Genomic DNA, 25,598 nt, shown 5'->3' with positions numbered 1-25,598 from the left:
ATCTACGTGACTTTTGCCTGTTTCCACATCTTTGTCCTAAGCTACTCCTTAGACCCATGGAATAATGATAACCCAGAAATATAAGACATTTCAAATGATAACAAACCAACCAAATGCTGGTGAAAACATAATCTTCATATGTGACAAAATGAGTTGACAAGATTGCCCTATTGGGCTTCTGATCTTACTCTGTTGTCAAAGATAGAGCAGACACAGGATAAGATAGAAATAATGATCTTTTCATGTTTTCCAGTCATGCATAATTTCTTCTGGCCTTAGTACCAAAAAGTCAGATTTGTGTTGCCTCTTGCTTGTAAAGGAAAGCAGCGTAGCCTGGATACCATCCTATTTCTACCGGAGCTCGGAAAGAATAGGGCAGTGGCCAGGCCAAACCAATGGGAGACCAAAAGAATTGCATCAGCATTTTGATAGAGTTGGGTATCCGTATGGAATTTCAGGTAATTCAGGTACGGACCTGGTTGTGAAAACTTGTGAATGGATGATACCCAAACAATTGTCCATTTTCCTACAAAGGAATCTGTTTGGTAGAATACTGATCCAACTCCCATTGGTGTATTAAAATCCTATCATCCTGTAAATAGTGAGATCGGCAATCGGCAGTGCATTGGGCTCCGGCCCAAGATGTCCTGAGTTTGAATCCGGCTGCCGTGTCACCGATCTTGTGTCCTTGGAAAAGGCACTGTACACGACTTTCCTCACTTAACTCAGGTGTAAATGAGTACCTAGCTGCGGCTAGTGGCAGTGGCAGACCACAGGGGCATGTTCGGGCTTGACCTACCCGACATACAGGAGTCAGGTAGGAGGAACCCCATGCATCCTAGGTCGGAATTCCTTCTAGGAGATGGAAACTTCGAACAACAAACCTGCATGTGCTGTGGTCATCTTGTACGTTGCACACAGTTCTTGCCCATGAGACTTAGTGCGCCTGTAGACGAGAGGGTGGAGAAGGAAGTGCACACCCCTCCTTTACCTTAAAAAGTCACGTGCAGGCCAGGCAGACGGGGCGCCTAACCCACCCTGTCTGCCTACCATTGTCTTCTGAGACAGAAGGATGCCAAATCATGTAAACAACACTGTCTTTTTATGTTAGACTGTAGAAATAACTATTAACTCTGCTCTTTATTTTCCTGGATTGGTAAGCCCCAAGACGTGTGGACGCCTGTAGGTATGATCTAATTGTTTCTCATCGGTCCACTGATTTTTCCAGACTGGCCCAACAAGAAAAAGCGATTATACCAGGCCCCTCTGCATATACTTTATGCACAACATTCAGGAGTAAATCAATGACAAGAATAGAATGAAACAACAGTGTACACTACAACCACTTTATTGATTTTCAAATTTCCACACTACATCTAGTTTTAACACCAAATTTTTCTTGAGTCGGACATATCCGTCATAAAACTGCAATGGGAAGAGATGGAAAACCACAAGTTGAGATACTGGTAGAAAATTAAAGAAAGAAGATACATGTACTAGGATTTTGGAGTTGAGAGACTTGAGGCATTGTCAAAGTCCACTATACTAGCACTAGAGTTGATATATTTGCTGTTACATGAATACCTAAGCACAGAAGTTCTGTCTTGTTTTACCAGTTACTGTATTCTTCAATAGCTTTGCCTAAGCTCCCACCTTTGAACTTGTGAATAAATGTCAACAAGGACCTATAAAATGTGCTTTTACAGTATAAGTCAGCAAAGAAGAAAGGGAAGTGCGCAAGGCATACCTTTAAAGGGGTTTCACAGTCTATTTAAAGTCATCGCAAACTACAAATGCACATAATAGTATCAGCAATGTATATCAAAGAATGCTTTCCTATATATGAGAAATCACAGCAAAAAAGGAAGTATGCTTTCCGATACATGAGAAATCACAGCAAAGAGCTATGTCCATGATGTATATAGCTACTGGCACGTGCCCTGTTTCTCTAAAGTCTACCAATAGACTACTAAAGTATATGTGCAATTCAACAGAACTGCACTCCAAAACCAACATGCATAGATAGTAAAAAGAGGAGGTGGGCAAGCTTTCACATGATGCTGCCCTGAAGTGATCTGAACTGAAAACAGCGTAGCAGGACAAGGATTCTGACAGAATACATAAGACAGAAACTAGGAACAAATATGGTACTGTAGATGGAGTGAACATATAATGTACTTATCCTCTATAGATCTAGAAAAGGCTATGCTACATGTGCTAAATGTTTCTTAGGTACTTTCTTGTATGCAAATGTACAAAAACCTGCCCTTAACAAGCATATTCCCCAGATGCTGGCTTAAAAGCAGCATTTGTAGCAGGCCCTAGGAGTTGGGATTTTTTGGCTTATAACATAATGCCTATTTCTGATGGCATATTGGTTCTATTGCACAAAGAGCAGTTGAACTGATATGCGATCAGATAAAAAAAACATACTATAAGACCCCCAAAAAAAGCCCAACTCACAGAGCCTGCTAAGAAGGCTAACTTTAAATTAAAGCTACTTCACAAATGGTGAAAGTGTGGTGAAAGTAAAATATGGATTAGATATGGATTGTGATGAAACAGTTAGAAATGAACTGATGTCTACCAAGTTCTTCATATTATAATGATCAGAATAACGACTTTAAATGTAAGTTTTCTGAAGCTTGCAGCAACTGCAGAAAAGTACTACATTCCTAAATGTTAAATTATTCTAGAGGGTACATATACGTGTACATAAAGCCCATTTAACATTAATACTGTGTCCTTCGGTTTCTTAACCTTAGACCTGTTTGCTCCGTTGAGTCCATTTGTTTTTCTACCCAACCCAAGTTATGCAAGCACATTTGGTCCAAGCAGGTTGATAGCTGCATGACTATTCATATTTCCACCGTTGCTATTGACGATTCTGGTTGAAAAAGTACAGGTCAAAGCTTAAGAAACCAGGGACAGCCAGACTGTAGGTTGGTTTGCATTGCTTTTGACAAAGGGTCTAACCTGGGCACTATCCTAGTTAGTTAACTCTAGTTATCGATGTTAACTAACCTTGATAGATGGTACACAGATTAGCAAAGTCTGACAATCTAAACTAGAGCATTTTCACATTGCACAAGTTGCCCAGAGGAAAATCACCTTGACGAAACAGGAATACTCTCCCACATTTATTCAACATCTGGGACACAACAGTCTTGCATATTTCACCACAATAGACAAAAAAAAAAGGCAGCGCAATCATGTCCTTTTATAAAACAGCCTAGTTACATGTTTATGCACAATTGTACTGAAACAAGGCCATCCCAACAAAATTCCTTGTTTCTGAGTCAATACTGGTGGTTTATTAATACTTGTGCGAGCCAGAAATTTACTAGTAGTGTGTTGATGACTCCGGTGAACCTATCCACTAATATGAGTCCTTCATATTTCAAGTTCTTTTGTACTACTGTATTTCATTCTACAAAGGTGAAGAAACAATGAATTTTGTTGGTTTGGCCCAGCCACTTACATACAAAATGACACAGGGACTGCACTTGTATCAAATACACACAGGCAGATTTTCAGCAAGGATTTATGCAGCAGATCTTCATAGAGGCTTCACAAAGAAAGCACTTGTACATGCGAGACACCATTTGCCATTTAACAACTGCATCTGTCTTATACATCATTGATACAGGCATCCATGTAACATTTTGGTACTACACTTAAATGTTGCAAATCTTAATAGAGCAGAGGCATATCGCCAATTTGCCACAAACATACACGTACAGTGGCAGGGGACAAGGGTCGTAACCATAGTAACACACGGCTTCTTTACAAAGGGACAGAACTGCGTGACATCCTGGCATTTTTACTCCCCCTTCAGGCTTTTTGACACTGCGTCAGCTGCAAACTGTCCGGCAGCTCCCTCGGCTGGAACAAAAGGAAAAGTACATTAGATTTAGAAGAAAGAAAACAAAAACTACACGTAGAAATGTAGTGACAGACCAGCAAAGGCATTGAAAAGAGTTACAGTCAAACCTGTACTACTTCAAAATCAAGAGACCACTATTACATATAATTTTATGTAAGGACCACTTGCTGGCCATTGTGGCCATTTTTTGGCATGTTTCTTTTTTGGCCATTCTTATTAAATTGCATCAATACATTACAATGGACAGCCAAAACAACAGCACTGATTTTTGGTGGTTCATTTTTAGATTATTTGCAGGAAGAACCCTATCTAAATTGGTCAACCATCTACACTTTTGAGATTGAACATTTGTCCGAAATATCTTGAGTATTCACTATACATATTATAGGCAGGTTTGACTGTATTCCTTCTCCAAGGCTTCCCTTGTTTCTAAAACAACATGTGTTCCCTTGTTTCCATACTAAATTGCAGGACAGACCATTACAATAGATGGGGGGATGATGTTAAGTCTGTAAACAAGGTGGTGATTACAAAAAGAAGAGGCTTCAAGTTCAACATTAGCAACAGGCAAAGCAAAGTGAAAGCATAACAAAGTTGTCAAACTGAAATTTGGAACAAAATTGACAGAAACATTTAAAGAGAACAAAATTTCAATGTTTTCTTATCAATGGCTCAAAAATGAATTTCAGGCCATGGATAAAAGTTTAAAACAAACTACAGCCACACCAAATGAACATCCAAGGTTCTCAAAACTAAAAATTGACTACAAAAAAGCTAACTACAGTTCTATGCTGCAAGGGGCTTCGGAATTTGCACAAATATAAATCATCATTTTAATGTACCTTTCAAAATGACATATAGCACCTAAACCTATAAGTCCATCCTTTTTTATTTTCAAAATGTCAATTTTCTAATCTTTGAAAACTTTATGAAAAAAATGAGAACCAAGGAATGCTATTGGTGTGGCCTACAAAACGAGTGTCTACCTAACTCCCTAACTGAGGTTTAGGACTCTTTCTTCAGGCCGTCAGCAGGGGGGTTACTAGCGCTTGCCAGGGCTGTACCCAGAACTGAGGCGTAGAAAACATGCAGAGAGAGATAGAAGTCAACACAAGCAAATCAACAGCAGTAGCAAGAGATACTGTAAATTCATTTTTAAGTTTGCTGTGATTTTATTTCGCGGCAAGAAGGAAAAGTGCCCTTGGTGGTTCTCAGTTCACGCTAGCGCTATAGTCCACGGTTTTAGCCAGCCAGAAATAATTTTCCGTCCCCTTGATTTTGAATGGCTTTGGCGTAGCGTTCCTAGGGGGGTTCAGGGGCATGCTCCCAAGGAAAATTTTAAAGCCAATATCCTCTGAGATGCTATTTCCTGCATTTTGAGGGTTAGATTTTGCTCACAGAGGACGGAATGGGCAAATTTTTTTTCTGACCCCAGCTGCAAAAGTCACATATATACATATGAAACAGCTCTAGTAAACAACACAGGCAGCTTTATGGACAGCCATTTGGAAACTACCTACAACTCTGCAAGGATACAACAGACTAACAAAAACAGTCAACAGTTTTCATAGTACTCCACAATGTTTCATATGCACATGTAGCGCTTAGGCAGACAGAAAAAATCTTGAGGTCACCACGAAAAATGAAAAACTGCAAACATAAATCACTGCAAACTACTTATGCATTTACAGCACTAGTAAGACAAGACAAGAACAGAATGATGGCATTTCTAAGATGACAAGGCCACACCATTTTTTTCCCTTGGTTCTTGGATTTTGTTTCTGCTACGTGATTCATTGGTTATTTTGTAACTGGGAAAGTCATTACACAGATGTAACTGACACCATGTTAGAAGCCCGACATCATGTTTTTTTACTTTCTTTACGTATCTGTCCTAGTGACTGAACTGAGTATTGCTGGATAGTCTACATTCTGTAGATGTATAATAAAAACTGTTTTCTCCCTTTTTTGAAAAGAACCTTGCAGAAGAAAAAAGTGGTGTGACTGGCAGCGGTTAGGAAGTTGAAAAAATAAGCACTACACTATGTATGTATGTCATGCTACCACATGCATCAATAAGAAATATTTCAATATGAATAGAAATTCATTGCAAAAAGCAGGTTTATCAGATTACCCTAATGTGAAGAAATACAATGAGAAAAATGATGCCTTTTCCCCAACAGTAATTTTTGATTACCACTGAAAAAAGTAAAACATGTCGAAAAACCATGGTCAGTCAAAATACCTTTCTTGTAACATATTTGGCATTTCTTTCTATCTCCTGCTAAAAAAGCTGAATGGTTAAAAAAGGGGAGAATTTCTGTCCCAGCAAGTATTTACTGTTAAAAAGAGAAGTACCCACTAGTTTGTTTGTTTGTTTGTTTGTTTGTTTACCTGTGTCTAGCGCTTCCTTTGCCCTCTTGCCGGCCTGGTCGATGAAGCGGTCGACCTTGTCCTGGTGACGCAGTACGAAGGGGCGGATGATGCGCTGGTAAATCATCTCCGAACCGTTGTACGAGCCGGGCGCCATGCAGTACAGCAAGAACAGGCACTGCAGATACAAACAACAATCAACAAACCAGCACTGCAAACAACAAACATAAACAGTTGTAGACTCTGAGCTATTTTAGAAATTACATGTACATCAGTCATTATGCGTGGGGACGGGTACAATGTACTGGTAAAAAAAATGGACGTGAAAAAAGCGGTGGACCGGATTTTGGACTGAACACACTAAATTTACATCAACAGGCTTTTGCAGGCCTACCGGGCCAAGAAAATAACAAGCAAAGTCAAGTAAATTTTAAAGTCATTTCTAGTAATTCTAGCAAGTTTCTACAAACATAGGCTTGTTTGGACCTGGATCACTCCACTTGTACAGTAGGGGTGTCCTACCTTCAGCAGGCAGAAGGGGACCCAAACCTATTTAAGATCCTACATGTACCTTTCACCCCCACAAATAGTGTTGTCTCCCTGGCTACGACTACATTAAAACTGTAGTCGTGGACAAGTCCACTTGCAGAGTAGGGGTGTCCTACCTTCAGCAGGCAGAAGGGGACCCAAACCCATTTCAGTTACTACATGTACAACAAGTCAAAAACCTTTCCACCCCCACAAATGGTGTTGCCCTGAGGGCAATGACTACGTTAAAACTGCAGTCGTGGACAAGTCCACTTCCAGACTAGGGGTGTCCTACCTTCAGCAGGTAGTAGAAGGGGATCCAGAAGAGCAGAATGTCGAACCAGAACTCGGCCAGACCGAAGACGCTGTACACCACCCAGTAGGTCAGCCACTGCGTGTCATCCTCCTTACGTTCACTCTCGATGGCCTTCACTCTGCGGATAAAGAAAAATCACCATATATCAACACAAGGAAGGCGATAGACACACTTGGAGTTGGGCACCTGATTGGTGCTTTTAGCTGACAAACAACATTTGCATACAGCTACTCTTCCTGGTCATAAAAACATGTAAACCTAAACCTAGTACATTTTTGAAAAGACAAACAAAATGTATTTTCAATCTACTTATGTCATGTCTAAACTACATATCTACGTATTGAGGCCAATATACATTGTTTATGCAATGCTCTAAAAAAGAGAGAATATATACATGTATATTGTACAATGGCAGACCTAATCGTTTTACTTCACTGTATATTGCACTATGTCAATTCCCCATTTACATTCCTGTACTATATGTAGTTATAGTAATATGTAGTGTCATTGTATAAATTGATCTATTACCGTTGCCTTACATTGTACCATGTACAAACGTCATGCACTAAAGTTCACTCATTCATTAATTCAAAACATACAACAACATAAAAGTCCTTGCAGCTATTTTCACATTTTATGTGTCTAATGAAATTGAATACATGAGAAGTTCCTGCTTATATGCACCATACAACATTCACTCAAACCAGGGACGGACAAGTCCATTGGGGAAATTCCCCAGGGCAAGCGAAAGTACCAATCGGGTGAGTGTATGTCCTTGATCAGACCAGTGAGATTTTTCCGCAGAGTGTGATTTTTTAATGGATACATGTTAAGATGTAGATGTGGGTAGATATTGTTCTTCTACTGGCCAAAGCACATTCCAAATCACTTGACATCCACACATTCTTAGTGTTCATCAAGCAAGCTGCAACTGGAAGAGTCTTGGATCTGACATCTAAAACATGCTTTAAAGTGCTTTTTTTCCACTTGAAAAAAAAAAGGATTTTCTTGCGGGAAGGTAGGTCAAATACTAAAAAGGTATACAACGTACGTCGTTCAAAGTTTGGGCCAGAGAAGAGTTTAGAAAAAAAGTACATAAATAAAAAATGGATGGATCATCCCCCAGGAAAATGGATGGATCGTCCCTTTTTCAGAAGGACACCTGGCGTATTTAATGCAGGTGATTATTCACGCCACATTACAACCTTTCTGAAGTACTGGCAAAGGGTAAAGGTCATGGAGCTCTACAACAGGTTATACCAGTTTTCACCCTACTATTATATATGACATATTATGTCAGGCAAATATTCTATTCTAGTCAATGGAGACTGGCAAATCTGGATTACATTTAATCAGATCTTTGCACCCATTTTGCAAATGGCAAGGAAAAATTCTGAGATGTTTCCAATGGCTGGGTGGATCTTACAAATTCAGTCAGTATGTCGATGACATCAGATGTCAATCTTACAACTTACACATTCTTCTTATATTTGCTTTGTGACAGACGAGGACAATGTGGCACTTCACTTGAGTTTAGTTATATTAACAGTGCCACATACACGGTACAGACAGAAGGTAAAGATAGTCTTTTATCTCCCCGACTGAAGTCAGGCACCCATTTTTACACCTGGGTGACATGAGGAAGGTCGTGTAAAGTGCCTTTCCCAAGGGCACAACGTCGGTGGCATGGTGGGGATCGAACTCAGGACCTATAGATTCCGAGCCGAACGCTCTACCAGTTACACCACACCCAACTTACATTGTATCTTCAATCCTACACAAGAGGTGGGCCCTGGGGCTGAGTCAGATTCTGTTGTCTGGCAGCCTGCTATGACTATTATATCAAGGTCTCATTGATGAGTTTTGTCTTCCCATAGACTTCTATGTTATAATTCGTGGTTTACATGGGCGCGTTCATAATGAAGATACGTAAAATTTTAGCATATTTTTCATTCTATGTTGAGCAAATTTACCCTATAGGCTATATCGTGGGAAAAAATTGCCAACGTGAACTATACATAGGTTCTTTTTTATAGCAATTACAAACTACCATTAGTCAATCCCCAAAAAAGGCACTTTTTCGCTGTTAGTGTACAACCGCACCACTCAGAACCCGGGACTGTGTACCTCCGACCTAGCGTGCGACTGCAAAACTTTACTTGCTAATTTCTTCAGTTACAAACAAGCTTTCACCAATCTAACTTTTGAGAGCAGTTCCGCTGGCTAAAAGGGAATTTCTCACCGCTAAAAACACGTGTCCATGCAGCCGTTTATTTTTTGGCTCGGATCTATTTTAGGGTACCCACTCGGAGTAATACATCAATGAGACCTCAAAGGTCTCATTCAAAGTTTACTTCAATGCATTGAGAGTAATGTACATGGGCACGTTCATAATAAACCTAGTACAGAAAATGACCCCATGTCATTCATTCTATGTTGAGCGCATTTACAAAATTATCTTTTATCATGAAAAAATTAGGTGCTATGTAGTATAACACCTATTTCTATGAATTTGCTTTTAGCAAAGATACTTCTATCTCCAATATGAAGTCCAGACGATTCACCACAAAAAAATATGACGTTTCAGTGTGTAAATTAGGTCATGACAAATACACCTCAGACAGCAAGAAATATAAGGCGTTATACCACAGTAGGGCTGACATGTAGACATTCTGTCTGACACATGACCTTGGATAGATGCCATGGTGGAGTTATCTCAGGGAGTTATGGGGTTTTATCGATATCCAAGTCCTGGATGAATCTTCTTTTTTTGAAGCAGACAACTGTTTGACAATTTGGAATTGAAAGAAACAACACAAGACATGTACAATGTATGCTAGGAACACTTATTCAGGGCAAACTAGTGCCCAAAACTCGATCAACCTTTCACTAAATCAGAAATTCAGGAACCCCATTTACACCCTTCTGTCATCATCTTCTAGACAGCTGCACTTGTTCCACAGACTGGGGTGAACGACCTCCAGGTTTGCTGCTGTGTGACAGACAGAACTGGGCCAGGAACTTCCCACCCTGACCCTTCACTTGTAATGAACAAACTCCTGCATGCACATACATGTACATGTACACATAACTAACAAGATTCTGATGTTGCAGAATGTTCCAGGGTTGTGTTCTTACATTGACCAGATTGTTGGGCACAAGGCTGTCTAAAATGTTATCACTTTGTATTTGCCTGGAGCTAATTGACAGTAAGTTGACACAATCCTCCTGTTTGGGCATACAGTACATCAGAATTTAAATGTCCCAGATAGGACGTTGATTGGTACTTCCTAGAGGCTAGGTTTCCGCTTGTTTTGGTCGTCGTCTTCTTACATGTGTTTTTAGCGGGCTTTCTATTTCGTCTACTTAATGTATACAAAGAAAAAGCTGACATTATAGAAAACTGAAAAGAAAGAAAGACCCACATAACACACAAATCTACAACAAGCCATAACCATACCTCTGTTTGGAGAGTAGCTAATTGGTAGCTTTCAACCGGCAATTTTTTTCTGAGATTCATCTGAATTTTCTTGTCTCTTAGCAATAGCAGGTGCTCTAGATCTCCACCCCACAACAAGGGCATGTGACCTAGTTCTAGTACCACTGTCCTTGGGTTCTAACTGGTTTCAAGTCACATATTGTGCATACAAGGTCCACTTCATTACTACCTTTACCATCTGTATGTACTTGTAGATATACTACATACATGTAACCTTCATTAATATTCATAAACTGAGTTGTTTTCATATATCTGCCACTTTGAAAAACAACGTGTGCTGCAACACCCCCCTAGATACTGTAAATGCATATAAGTTTGTGAGGATTTAAGTTCATTGTAGCAGAAAAATGGAGCGTTCACGGTGGTCTCGAGTTCGTGGTACGTGTAGCACCATATACTGTAGTCACTTACTATAAGTGTAATGGAAAAATGTTTGTAATGAAGTGACCACGTAAACAAATGTGTACACAAAACCACCGCAAACATTTCAGCATTTACACTATGTGCAGTTTAGATATGCAGAAGTGCATTGTACTGGGGACCTTGCATTGGAAATGTCTTTACAAAATACAATACACATGCAATTTTATATCTGTAACATCCATTGGCATAATACCGGTCGGTTTACTGCAATTTCTCAAGCAATGCTAATTTGGCAAATGATCAACGCATCATTTTCTCCAGTTACATGTTGCTGTTACAGCTTACCTTTGCCACTTCTTCTGTGTAAATTATTTTGTCTCTCGGGTCCTGCTAAAAACATAATATCGTAATTGGAACACACCGCGGAATTGCACGGAGAACGGGCGCGTGGTTGGAAGGGGGTGCACTATACCGGCCGAACGAAACACGGCACAATTAACTGCCGCTATGTACCTTTATACATCCTCTGTTGTTCCTTTCTTTCCTGTTAGTAGTTGCACAAAACAAAAATCTGCATGAGCATACAAAAAGTCATGAGAAAATGGGCGTATAATGACAAGAATTTTCATTGAATTTTGGTCCGTCACAACCGCTATGACGTAAAACTTTACTGCTGGCCGTAGCATTAAAAATGGCGGGAAAATGGCGACGTACGTTCAATTTGACCCATTCAGCCGGTAATGCAACGGTTCCTCACACTTTTACACGAGTTGTAGGTCACCAAAAGAAATTCAAGATTGCTGTTGAATCATGCTCGTCTTGTGCCGTGAGCACATGTGATTATTATCTACAAATCTGGCGATGAACGTGACAGTGTGTTTGTCCCACGACGAGCTCGCCTGCCTCGAAAATGACCTGAAAACTTTTGGCCTTGTTGTCTTCGAATGCATTGTTATCGACGCTTTGGAAATTATGTATTGGACACCTACTAGTAGATGTCTGAAGTGTGCATACCTCAGAAATAACTATTGTTGCATGTGTAGATCTCTTTAAGTTCCACTATTTTTAATCGACCGGTATAAGGCTTATGACCGGTATTATGCCAATGCATGTTACATGTATATGTATATAGGTGGCTGGGAACAATTATTTCAGTAGACATTATACATTAAACTGTTTCAGTAAAGCTCTTTCTGGTAAAATGGTACATCCCATGGAAAATGCTACAGTGTGCAGCAACAGGAATTAGTCACTAATCAATGGGTCACTAATTGGGCTGAACAAATTCTGCTGACCCCCAGCAGTTTGTCTGAACTAGTCTGGTGGGTTAGTTCCAGTCTGGGGCATTTCACTTGAAGGCTTGCTTGGATTTTGCAATGTTTGCACAATGTACATGTGCAAAGCTGGATTGGGGCCATGTAGACTGGATCAAAATATGGCACAGAATCTAATTGCATATGCAGATTGTAGATCAGGGCTCGAAATACTTTTTTCTGCATACCTGCACTGGTGCAGGTGGCATTGAAAATTACCTGCACCAGACAAATTTTACCTGCACCACTCTGAATTTAGGAAGTATGGATCATACTGAAATTGTTCAGGAACCATTATTTTATACTTTATATACATATAACCATGGGATATTTATGTATAAAACGCAGTACACAGACAAGTACAGGTTAGGTGCAGGTAGACACCAGAAATACCTGCACAGCTCCAATTTTACCTGCACTAACCTGCATATGCAGGTGGGATTTCGACCCCTGTAGCTGTATCTGGTGCAATGCCACACATACCTTTGCTGTAATTACTTAGTATATAGTAAGAACTGGATCAATCAAATTTCGTAGTCTTTGGTACAATTTACTACTAAAAGTAACACCTGGTGTTTTACGACTCAATGTGTGGTGTAGGTGGGTATGCATTTAGTACTAATTGACGACATGAACAATATTCCAAAGCACAGGACAAATGGGGCACACACACACACACAGACATGTACATGCACACAAAGACACACAGACACACACACAGACACACATGAACACGTGTACACACACAACATTAAAGACCGTTATATGCGTGGTGTTATGTGGCCAACATCCATGTACTTGTTAATGTAACTTGAACTAGCAACACCACACACCATTAGCATGAAACATGAGCTCCAGTCCCACCCCACCCAGAAGACAAACTCGTTAGCAAAACCATGGAGTGATGGTTCTAATCCCCACCAGAGAACAATGGTTTTAATCCCCACCAAAGAACAATGGTTTAATCCTCACCACAGTTAGTGCTACATGTACATGTGTACCAGCACATTGTAAGGCCAAGCAAAAACAATGTTGTATTTCTGCAATACCGTCCTGAAAAAATTAGGATCGGTCTGAAGAGATTCTCTCATTTTTCATCTTATTTTTTAAAATTTCAGCCGAAGTGATCCAACAAATGTATATGTAAAGCAGGAAGACTGATTTTGATGTCAAGTTGAAAACTTATACCCTTTGTCGTGAACAATTAGAAAAAGGCAAGGGTCAGTCGGGTAACCGGAAACACATCATTATTTTCCTTGGCCTAACAAAGTTACATAAAGCAAAGACACACCACAATGTTAATGCTAACCTCCACAGCAGGTTTTGGGCAGCGTTTCAATTTTGACCACTTTTTCAGCTGATGACAGGCTGTTTTCTGACTGCTGCAGTGGTGTTCAATCAATGTCCAATGTGCAGCATTAGAAAAGAACAACGTAGTCAAACCTATCTTTAGTCATCCCTCAAGGGACTTGAGCTGAAGAAAATTGGTTCAACGTAGAGAATTATCTATCAAAAGTAGGGGTTAGGAAAATTCAGGTATAGGTCTGGTTCAGGTCCAGAGGATAAGGTCCTGGTCCCAACCTGTAACGGACTGTCTGTAAAAACGTCTAAGTCTGCAATACTCAAAACAACGGTCCATTTCACTCCAAAAGAAGCTGTTTGATGGAGTATCCGACTTCAATTGGCATTGTAAAATACTATCTCCATTTAAACAAAGCTAACTGCCTCTAAACGTTTGACTTTAATAACTATAAATTCTACTCTACTTTCTTCTTGTTATTTTCTTGGACTGGTAAGCCCCAAATTTGTGTATGCCTGCCAATATAGTGTATTCATTCTTTAATTGGTCCAAAATCCATCTTTAGGGTGACATCCAATTTGAGGAAAAGACCAAAAGCGCGTGCAAAAGACCAGTGGACACACTTGCGACTTAAACTAGTCCTTTTCGCCGCAAAAAGAGGATAAATCTGCCCAAAACCTGGAGCGAAGGCTACATGCTTGTTTAACACCGCATACTTACGAGCAATACGCCGGGTAAACAAACCCGGTGAAAGCGCAGAGGAAAGAAGCGCCATAGCCGATAGCGAGATACAACAGGAACAGCCCCAAGAGTCCTGTAGGGGAGGGAGGGCAGAGATGTTACTCACGAGGCGTACGCCGGGTACACAAAACCTATCAGGTTACACAGGAACCCCGCTCCGTACCCAATCGCCAGGTACAGGCATAGGATGGTCAGCAGGACTGGAAAAAAAAAATCATCAGCACATTTCACAATCTGTCAATAATCACATGTTCAAACTTAGGCAATGTTGATTTGACTATAATTTATGTCATGGATGACATCCTCTTAGTCTGGGAACCCCAAACTTTAGTACTGTATGGTATACCAAAGACTAGATTTTTGATTTTCATTCTTTTACATCTTTCAGGGCTTGAAATACTTTCTTCTGCATACATGCACTGGTGCAGGTACCATTGAACTTGAAGATTACCTGCACTAGACAAATTTTACCTACACCACTGAATTTAGGAAGTATGGATCATATTGAAATTGTTCAGGAACCATTGCTATTTATTCTGTTATTTATTTGTACTTCGTAGGTCGCAACATTCAACAAAGCTATCCAGATACACCTACATCATATGATATTTATGTATAAAAACCAGTGCAGGTTAGGTGCAGGTAGACACTAGAAATACCTGCACAGCTCCAATTTTACCTGCACTAACCTGCATATGCAGGTGGTATTTCGAGCCCTGTCTTTGAATGTTTGATTTGAATACCTATGAAATTAGTATCCGTTTTCCGAAATTTTCAACTTTTGTTATGTTTGCGCTCATTTTACAGTTATATGGTCGACGAAGATGTCATCCATATAATCAAATCAACATGGCCACATAAATATCATGGATCAAGTATCAAAGCCTTTCATGTTTAAAAAAAAAACATTTACCAATCATCATCCTTTCCAACTTAGGCCAAGTTAGGTAAATCTTATGGATGTTATCAACAAATACAGCCATCATTATGTGTTTCCCCCCAAAAAATAATAATTATGTTCACTGAACCATTCAACAAATTTTCAAAAACATGTAACGTTAAGCCAAATTTTCCCAATATTTTCATATTGCAGCTAATGATAACGTCTTTATTCTAAACAATAACCCTCTTTGACACCCTCCCTTGTGCAATCTGCTATTCTAATTTTCCCATATGCCCCATTCCCCCTGTGACTCATGGAACTCTTACCACACACGTGTACTTTAAGTAGTGCACTTAAATGATGATGTAGGCCCCAGGGCCATATTATATGGCCCTGGGGCCTACTGTACATAAAAATGTGAGAGAAAAATAAGAAATACGAAACATCAATGAAGAATAGGGCAGAAACTCATGAGGAACACAGACGCAGGCCTGTAAGCCTGTTGCGCGTCGGGTGGTAGGATAGACACCTATAACAATGCACAGTGGCTCCTACGTGCAAACAATAAACCTTGATAAAACATTTTGTCACGCCCTAATGATCACGAATGTCGTTTCAAAGAACCGCCCAAAAAATCTCATTTGTCGTAAGAGCCAACATCATTGACTTTCATTAACCATAAACCATTTTGCTAGCGTTCACGTCCGAGTAAGGCAACTCTATCTGTCTCTAGACAGCTGAACTAGCATTGGAAATCCAGTCATGACGATGGAAAAATTTGGTCAGCCCGGGCAGAACATAAAGCTCTAGTGGGGCGAGCCTGTTTCCTGCTTAACACGCCCAAACCGACAACGCCGCGACTTCCCTACCGTAAACAATGTACACTCTCTTCACTCCGGTCTTTGCTTCTGCTTTAGCCAGCAGATCCGTGAAGGCGTTCTTCTCGTACAGGTATTTCTCCAGCTTCTCGCGGTAAGACTTCACCTCTGCGGCCGCCATCTTGAATGTTGGGAGGAGGGATGAGACGGACGTGACGTCACAACAAGCAAGTATGACGTCATTATTCATAACACGGAAACGCCATCTAGCGGTTACAATTTCGTATCATGTCCTTATTACAGGTGATGTGCGTCTTTTACAAATGATACAAATCATATAGTTTGGAGACCTAATATCCCCATGAAATATTCTGATTATGCAAATGACTTCTACATCTGTATAATCTATATGCTTGATGATCTTTAACCTCCTTGGTTACTGTAAATGCATTTAAGTTCACGGGGATTTAATTTCGCGGTAGCGGAAAAAATGACTTTTCGCGGTGGCTTTAATTTCGCGGTAACACCATCTACTGCAGTCTAATAACTTAATAGAAAATTTTTCGCGGTGGATTTAATTTCGCGGTAAAGTGGTCGCCGCGAAAACCGCGAACATTAATCCACCGCGAACATTTCTGATAGTGCGCGACAAAAATGTGACGAAAGAGTCTCGAGGGTCTGTGCTTGAATTCAAATTTCTCATTATCTGCTGCGAAATGGCATTTAATACTGGCATGGCTAAAAAGCGTAAGAAGTGATGTGTTTTTGGTGCAGATTGGTTTTTGGCCCGAGTTTCACTTCTTGTATTTCTACGCGTTGGAAGTGATTCGCCCGTTGACCCAGATTCACTGTCCATATGCGCTCTGTGAGCCATGTTGCTATGCCTCGCGCGTCAGGTTATTGTAAAAATCACAGTGTTACGATTTTCTTTATTTTTTGCTTGATTACTCCTTGGTGTATTCTCTTTCCGACAATATCGGTCATTTTCATGACTAAAATATAGGTGATAGGTTTATTTCCTCGTCAAAATTCCCTTTTTTTTTGCATATTTTTTTTCGTGAAAAAAACTTTTCTTCCCAAAAATTACGAAAAGTAGAGAGACTGAAGAAACTGAAACCCGGCTGTTCGTAAAGCTGGAGTGATACCCTTCATTCCCATATTCGGCTTTTCTGCTTTAGATTTATTTTCTTGAAGAGACGGCCTCTTGACTTGAGGGTGCGCAGCCTCAACTTGAGACCCCAAATAAACTGGGGTGTGCACCGTTAAAAGAACCTCTCCCCATTGCAATACATTGAGCGGCGTTCTTTTGCTCCTATTTTTCATATACCAAGGAAGTGCCGCCGGCTTTTAGCACCAAGACATGCCCGTCGCCCGTCCGCATCGACCTGGTGCGAAAGATCCGGTCCCTGGACCCCTCTGGGCGCCTGAGGCGCTCATACCGGGTGTTCACCTGGCCAGGGCTATGACGTCATCGTGGCCTTGAGAACCACGGAAGGTATAATCGCAACATATGGCCAGAAAGAAACATCTATCCCCCAAACTATGCTGCCTATCCCCAGCGCTTTGGCCAGGTGCATGGCTGGGGACACATGGCGGGCGCACATGGCCTCGCCGCTCTTAAGGGCTCTTAAAAGAACCTCTCGCCATTGCAATACATTGAGCGGCGTTCTTTTGCTCCTATTTTTCATATACCAAGAAAGTGCCGCCGGCTTTTAGCACCAAGACATGCCCGTCGCCCGTCCGCATCGACCTGGTGCGAAAGATCCGGTCCCTGGAGCCCTCTGAGCGGCTGAGGCGGTCATACCGGGTGTTCACCTGGCCAGGGCTATGACGTCATCGTGGCCTTCACGGTGCACACCCCAGTTTATACGGGTCTCAAGTCGAGACTGCGGACCCTCAAGTCAAGAGGCCATCTCTTCAAGAAAATAAATCCAAAGCAGAAACGCCGTATATGGGAATGAAGGGTATCACTCCAGCTTTACGAACAGCCGGGTTTCAGTTTCTTCACTGTCTCTACTTTTCGTAATTTTTGGGGAGACAATGTTTTTCACAACAAAAAAATATGCGAAGAAAAAGGGAATTTTGACGTGGAAATAAACCCATCACCTATATTTTAGTCATGAAAATGACCGATATTGTCGGAAAGAGAATACACCAAGGAGTAATCAAGCAAAAAATAAAGAAAATCGTAACACTGTGATTTTTACAATAACCCGACGCGCGAGCCATAGCAACACTGCTCACAGAGCGCATATGGACGGTGAATCTGGGTCAACGGGCGAATCACTTCCAACGCGTAGAAATACAAGAAGTGAAACTCGGGCGCAAAACCAATCTGCACCAAAAACACTTCACTTCTTATGCTTTTTAGCCATGCCAGTATTAAATGCCATTTCGCAGCAGATTATGAGAAATTTGAATTCAAGCACAGACCCTCGAGACTCTTTCGTCACATTTTTGTCGCGCACTATCGATCTCGGACCCCTGTCGCGGAAGAATTGGTGTGTGCACCGTTAATTAATAAGAATTATACTAAATAATAAGTTTGGCTTTAGAAAGTCATCTTCTATCATCATGCCAAGTCATCGTGCGGATGTTTGTTGTCATTGTTTAGAATTGATTTTAAAGTTTTGTAATTATATGTCTAGAATAGACATTTGGTACTTTTGACATTATTTCAATTTTATACTTCCCCGGTCCTGTAAAACTTTGGAAATATTCATGGTGTGGAATTAGATACTTCTAATGGTTTCTAAATGATGATAACAGCATTCTACCATTAGTTACCATTTTCTACCATTTTTTGTAACATTTTGTAAATGGGTCAGTGGGCTGGGAAGATAGCAAATTCACACATCCTTGCAAAGTATGGTTGGGTGTCAATGCAACAATGGCCCACCACAAAGGATCTAATCTCGAACCAGATCCACGGTGCGTAATGTATAGTATCAAACTTCCCGTAGATGCCCGTTTGACTCCCTTGGCCGGCTACACTCCTTGGCCAGCTTTGATACTATCTTATGGCACCGTAGGATCTGCTTGGAGATTAAAAGGATTCACCAGTGCCCAGCAGTGAAATCTAAAAATATACAGAGGCAACAACAGGGCTTACTTTTATGGGGGCAATAAACTAATTTTACCATTTGGCAAAGTTTAAATGTGAAAGAATCACACAGAGGTTTCACAATTATTCTAAAAAGCATTTTGTACAGTTACTTTCAAAATGTTTCTAAACTATTCAAATGAATTCAAATAGATGAATATTTTCTTAGTCATTTTTTAGAAAATCAATTATTGTGGCTTAGATATTCTTTTATTCAACATAATTCAGACTTATTAAAAATATCACCTAAAACCCTCATGGTGACTTGGAATTGACTAATGTGTCTTATCTTTGAGTATCTGCTATAATGAAATGAAGTAGGCGTATAATTTGGGTACCTACTGGCTGGCAAAATACACCTAGTTATTATTATCAAAATATAAACTCTCCTCATTATTTATGCAAATTAGCCCCTGATTTGCATGATAAAAATTGATTATGTAAGGCATCTCCAAAGCTATCTCACTCACTCTTTCGCTCACGGCCCATGACAAAAGCTATCTGCATTCCAAATACCATGACAATCTGTCAACGCGAACTATTCCACTTCCAAGGGATGATGCAGTTACATAGGCGCGAAAAAAGTTGTAGAATTCCGAGAATTTTTGCCAATCGAACGTATCATTTTCTGTAAGGCTAGCCCCAGAGATGTCTATAAAAAACACCCTCCAACCACCACACCCTCGCCCATTTCACGAAGGTTGAGTTCTACGAACGCTTGTTCTCTTTGCTTCTGATTGTCCAAATGTAACGTCGCTCCTACCGCGTATTGTGGAGTACACAATTAGTGAGTGAAATTCATACCCCGCGGAGGGCCGTAAACAACAGTATAGAATGACGCTTTGTTGTGAATTTTCATTTCCTTGTGGGCATATCTACGTTTTTTCAGCCTGCAAGGAAGCATTTTAACGCCATGCCGTCGCCCTTTGCATGCCTCGTAACGTTAGCCTGAGTATCATCCTCCGTAGTAACCGCTGGCTCTCGTAACGTTCCTTGTGACGTCTGTGTCTCTGTGCTCTGGTCAGTCGGTCTGTAAACCACCGTCAGACGAGAAATGTGTGTGTAATTGTAACCCAGTGGTGACTTACGGGAACGACAACGCGCTGAAATCAGAACTAGAACAGCTGAAAGTCGCCATCATCGAACTCTCACAGACAAGGGAAGATTCCTCCAAAGGTACGTCCCTTTTTGGACTTGATAAATGATACCGAAGAAGAGTTAGATTGACTCTACTTACGATTTGTGCATGCGCAAGATCCTTGGGATATGACATAGTTCATGGCACCATACATATAGAGCAAACATGTACTAAAAGTATATACAATTGCAATGTTAGCGGAGTGGGAAGTACTTGAACAGTATGCTCCAGCTTGTATTTGGGGAGACTAGAAATTGTATTTACTGGCTTGTGTAGCGAACGAACTTCAAGTATGCCATTCACCCATACTAGGTAATAAAAACGACACGGAAGCCGACAAGCCCCAAGACTGTCAGGACATCCTAGACAATGACTAGACCACGCCCAGCGGCGTGTACATGGTTTATCCACGGGACAACCTGGGCGGCTTCCTGGTCTTCTGTGACATGGATACTGACGGAGGCGGCTGGACGGTGAGGCCCCGGTCACATACATTGCACGATTTACCGCGATGGTGATTCCATGCGCGGTAATAGCGCCGTGCGTCGTACTTTTGAGAGGAGTCAGGAACATAGCGCGACGCTCGGCGATGGCTGATTTTACCTACGATTTACCTGCGATCATCGTGCGAAAGTTTGCGAGGTATGCCATCGCAGGTACATCGTACGACGTATATGCCTGGGGCTTCAGTATGACCATTCACAATGATATACGGCTACATTTCTGCAAATGATTTTTGTCTTATATTGTGATATTCAATTTTTGGCTATTCAACTTAATTTGTTTTCTTGCCCTCGAAAAGTTGTTCCAAAAACGACAAGACGGAACAGTGGACTTCTACCGGAATTGGAGGGAATACAAGGCCGGCTTCCCTTCCAACCTGAACGGCGAGTTCTGGCTGGGGAATGACAACTTGTACCACCTGGCTGTGCAGAAAGTCTACCAGCTCAGGGTGGATATGGAGGATGTGGAGGGGAACACGGCGTACGCGGCTTACAGCACGTTTGCCATCTCGCCTGAATCCCAGAACTACAAACTCCACATAGGGACTTACAGCGGTACTGCAGGTAAGATTGCACTGTGTTGTACAGTCATAAATTCACGAGATAACGTTCATTCTCATACGCAGAGGTGGTCAAAGTCGTCTCAAACTCCTGTAGGGTTATAAGCAGGTTGAGCAGTAATCGCTGGAGCGGCTCGAGAAAGCAAAGGTGTTTTGAGGTCCCCTCTACGTAGGAGAAGGGATCTTCCTGCCAATACATTAAAGGGTTCTGCCCCTCCGTTGAAACTGATCGTTTCGGGATGCTGTAATATCGCAGTTTCATCTTTCCAAACTCCTTTCTATTTACGCGATAGAATTACGAAATCAAGTACATGTATTTCCATTTCATTTGCCATGTCCACGTACCCAAAGAATAAGGGTTACTTTGGACATCGTATGGTAGCGTAAATCGGAATAACATATGCAAGCAATTGCTTATAGAAACCAGAACATCTGAGCCTTTATCTGCAAATCCTTACGAAACGGACAAGAAAAATCAATGGTCAAGAGACGTGCACACTGGTGACCGCTCATTTCAGCTGAAAACTTTCGCAACTGCTAATTCAAGTCACGTGCATCTCTTCTGAATGTTGAGAAATTACTTCACAATGTTTGTCTTTGTCACAGGCAATAGCTTGGAGTACAATGACGGGAGACCATTCAGTACCAAAGACAACGACATATACTCCGGCTCTGGCCATGGAAGCTGTGCTCAGAAGTACAAAGGTGCTTGGTGGTACGGAGAATGCCTCCACTCCAACCTGAACGGCCTGTACCGTCTGGGTGATCATGAAAGTTACCACGACGGCGTCCTCTGGCACCACTGGAAGAGTAACTAGAAAGGCCGACATTTGCTTGAGAGCAAATACAGCATATTTCAGCCATCTCCCTCATGCAACAATAGGCCTTGAGGTCGTTGACCCCTTTGGCCATTCAAAAATGACCAAAAAAACCCCAAATATATCATTTTAAAGTGGTCCATGCCAAAAAATATACATGGGTCATTTGAATAAATATCTAGAGCACCCCTTTACCAATTTACGGGTCATTAGGTTGTAAATCGAGGGAACAGGAGCCAAAAATGTCAAAATTTTGTCAAAAAATGGCCATAAAATCGCAAAATTAAGCATTTGTTGTACCGTATGGGAAAACTTTTATTGAATTTATGTGCACATAATTGAAGGGCACTTTTATACCAAATTTCAGATCATTTGGTTGTAAAACGAGGCTACAGGAGCCAAAAATGTCCTTTTTTGGTCAAATAATGGCCAAAAATCGCAAAATTAAGTATTTTGTTGTGCCGTATGGGAAAACTTTTATTGAATTTATGTGCACATAATTGAAGGGCACTTTTATACCAAATTTCAGATCATTTAGTTGTAAAACGAGGCTACAGGAGCCAAAAATGTCCTTTTTTGGTCAAAAAATCGCAAAATTAAGCATTTTGTTGTACCGTATGGGAAAACTTTTATTGAATTTATGTGCACATAATTGAAGAGCACTTTTATACCAAATTTCAGATCATTTGGTTATAAAACGAGGCTACAGGGGCCAAAAATGTCCTTTTTTGGTCAAAAAATGGCCAAAAATCGCAAAATTAAGCATTTTGTTGTACCGTATGCCAAAACTGTTATTGAATCTAGGTGAGCATATGATCAAGGCACCTCTGTATCAAATTTCATGTCATTCTGCTGTAATACCAGGGTACAGGAGCCCGAAATATACATAAAAATTGACAATAACCTCAATAAAATCATTTTAAAGGCAGATATGAAAAAAATGAAAAAAACACCTGAGGGTATTGGCTTATTCTACCTTTGTGCCAAATTTCAAGTCAATCGGTTAAAAAATGGCGGAGTTGATTCGATTTGAAGATTTGACAGGAGAAAGAAAGAAAGAAAGAAACATTACGAATACAATATATTTCACCATACCTATGGTATGGCTGAAATATAACTACCACTACTCCTTGAAGCGCACGGAGATGAAAATCCGACCAGCTTCATAAATTTACACATCACAATGTATCTTTTGTCATGAAATTGAAAGAGATATACAGACTGCAAAATGCTTGCTGTCTTATTATAAAAAATTCAATACTGAATACCCATACATGTATATCTGGATGTCATTATTCTTGTCACATTGAATCTGTTCACCTTAAATTCTGCAAACAAGCACTAAATGTCCCCAGATCAGCATCTAACCTTGCCACAAGAGCGGAATTAGGGAGGTACCCCATTCAACTGGAAGCCTCCCTGAACGCTATCAAACACTTTCTTAGAATCCGCCAAAACGTGCCAGCTGACAGTCTACAAGCCGACGCCCTATCTTGTCAATTACAGCTAGATGCTAATGGAAATAAGTGCTGGGCGTCCGGCGTTCGTAAGATACTGGAGGAATGCGGTTTTGCCTACATATGGAGATCTCAGATATCTCTAGGAACAAACCTATTACCTATAACCAACGCCATCAGCCAACGATTAAATGATATTTACATTCAAACATTTAAAGCCGAAATACACAACGACAACCGGGACAAATCTTTTGGTAACAAATTACGAACCTATAGATTATTCAAGACTATTTATAAAGAAGAAGAATATCTGATGGTGAAAAACATACAACACAGAGTGGCTGTCACTAAACTCCGGATTAGTTGCCACAAGTTACATATCGAAACTGGAAGGCACAACCGCACTCCTCTGCAGCATAGAGTCTGTCAATTTTGTGATCTACAACAGGTAGAAGATGAACAGCATTTTATTTTACACTGTAAACTCTACCATAATGAACGGATTGTGCTTTATGAATATATCAGAAAAGAGTATCCATATTTTGAACATCTTAATGCAACGGATAAATTTCTATTTTTGATGCGCCTAGACAAACCCTGTATATTAAACAGTATCTGTTCCTATATCTACACCTGTACAAAGAAGCGAGAAGATGTCGACCATCCTGTTAGCTTAGTACCTTCAACTAGTTAAATTTTATATTGTTGTTTTTGCATATGTTTGTTACCTCCATGAAAAAATGGAGGTATAGTTTTTGGTGTGTCTGTGTGTCTGTGTATCTGTGTGTCTGTCTGTGTGTGTGTCCGCATATTTGTGGACATCATAACTTGAGAACCTCTCAATGGACTACGATGATATTTGGTATGTGGGTAGGGGTTGGGAAGACGAAGGTCAAGGTCGATTTTGGGCCCCCTAGTGTGTGACCTTGGTACTGCAGCAGAACTTCAATTTTTTGTATCTTTTTATCTGGACATGCTATGGTCTTGATTTCTTGGTGGCAGATAGCTTTTGATGTAAGGAAGAAGTGGTGTATGTTTGGGCCCCCTAGCAGCTTGCTCTGGAACTGCAGGAGCATTTTTGTCAAAATCTTCCAAGAAGCATAACGGAACATAGGAATGATGAATTTCCATGATATTTGGTATGCAGGTACATGTAGCAGAGATGTACATAATGAAATCAAAATTATGCAAATTTGGACTTCATTTGCATACTTAATGAGGAAAATGTATATTTACAGTGTTTTCCAGTATATCACTCAAATACATGTTACATATGTAGTTTGTGGCAGGCGGAAGTTAAGCAGATACTAATTATGCAAATAAGTCCTTAATTTGCATAATTGATTTGAAAGTGTCCTGATTTTTCTTATTTCGTGTAGTAAATGATTGGTCTGTCAACACTGTGACCTGTGTACGTTAGTTAAAGGTGTACATAAGCAAGCATAAATTATGCTAATGTGAAAGTCATTTGCATAATCAGAATATTTCATGGAGGTATGAGGTCTCCGAACTCTAGTTATGTCTGTTATCAGTTATGTCTGTTATCAGTGATCTGTACCTAGCCCGTCGAGGCATGAGTGTACAATAAAGGTCTTTCATTCATTCATTAACTCCCTTCTTAGTACAGCATGGTCGATTTCTATGTTAAGATTTACTTTGATCGACTCCTACGCTTAAATCAAAACAACGGATTTGGTTTTACTTGCAGTGATCATTAATAAAGGGTTAATGCCCCGGCCCGAGGTGTATATGGTGAGATAATCCCTGGTCAGGTGCGATAACCATGTGCACCGAATAAACCACCGAGTGAGCGTAGCCCGTCGAGGCATGAGTGTACAATAAAGGTCTTTCATTCATTCATTAACTCCCTTCTTAGTACAGCATGGTCGATTTCTATGTTAAGATTTACTTTGATCGACTCCTACGCTTAAATCAAAACAACGGATTTGGTTTTACTTGCAGTGATCATTAATAAAGGGTTAATGCCCCGGCCCGAGGT

General features: G+C 40.6%; 2 protein-coding genes across 7 annotated transcripts in view; one reads left to right on the top strand and one right to left on the bottom strand.

Annotated features, from left to right (window-relative positions):
• Positions 1 to 1,332: 1,332 nt before the first annotated feature.
• On the bottom strand, positions 1,333 to 16,261 carry LOC118403201 (receptor expression-enhancing protein 5-like). Of its 6 annotated transcripts, none has more exons than XM_035801777.1 (6): positions 16,072 to 16,261; positions 14,299 to 14,392; positions 7,083 to 7,221; positions 6,281 to 6,437; positions 4,873 to 4,956; positions 1,333 to 3,885 (listed from the first exon to the last, which is right to left on the bottom strand). In XM_035801777.1, exons 1-5 carry the CDS (start codon positions 16,199 to 16,201, stop codon positions 4,892 to 4,894), a joined length of 585 nt encoding a protein of 194 aa, XP_035657670.1. In that variant the 5' UTR covers positions 16,202 to 16,261; the 3' UTR covers positions 1,333 to 3,885; positions 4,873 to 4,891. The 6 variants fall into 6 exon arrangements, with proteins under 6 accessions (XP_035657670.1, XP_035657689.1, XP_035657680.1 ...); XM_035801796.1 differs by having other exon boundaries at positions 4,878 to 4,956; XM_035801787.1 differs by having other exon boundaries at positions 4,886 to 4,956.
• A 3,613-nt stretch (positions 16,262 to 19,874) lies between these two features.
• Positions 19,875 to 25,598, top strand: part of LOC118410570 — a 31,539-nt gene continuing 25,815 nt past the window's right edge. Inside the window, exons 1-2 of the mRNA XM_035812342.1 lie at positions 19,875 to 20,057; positions 20,104 to 20,299. Of these exons, the coding sequence (XP_035668235.1) occupies positions 20,037 to 20,057; positions 20,104 to 20,299 (217 nt within the window). The 5' untranslated portion in view covers positions 19,875 to 20,036. The remainder of the gene's footprint in view (positions 20,058 to 20,103; positions 20,300 to 25,598) is intronic.

The sequence above is a fragment of the Branchiostoma floridae genome, chromosome 2 (assembly GCF_000003815.2).
Source record: "Branchiostoma floridae strain S238N-H82 chromosome 2, Bfl_VNyyK, whole genome shotgun sequence".
In the NCBI taxonomy this organism is placed as follows: Eukaryota; Metazoa; Chordata; class Leptocardii; order Amphioxiformes; family Branchiostomatidae; genus Branchiostoma; species Branchiostoma floridae.
This window is presented reverse-complemented; position numbering and strand designations above follow the sequence as displayed.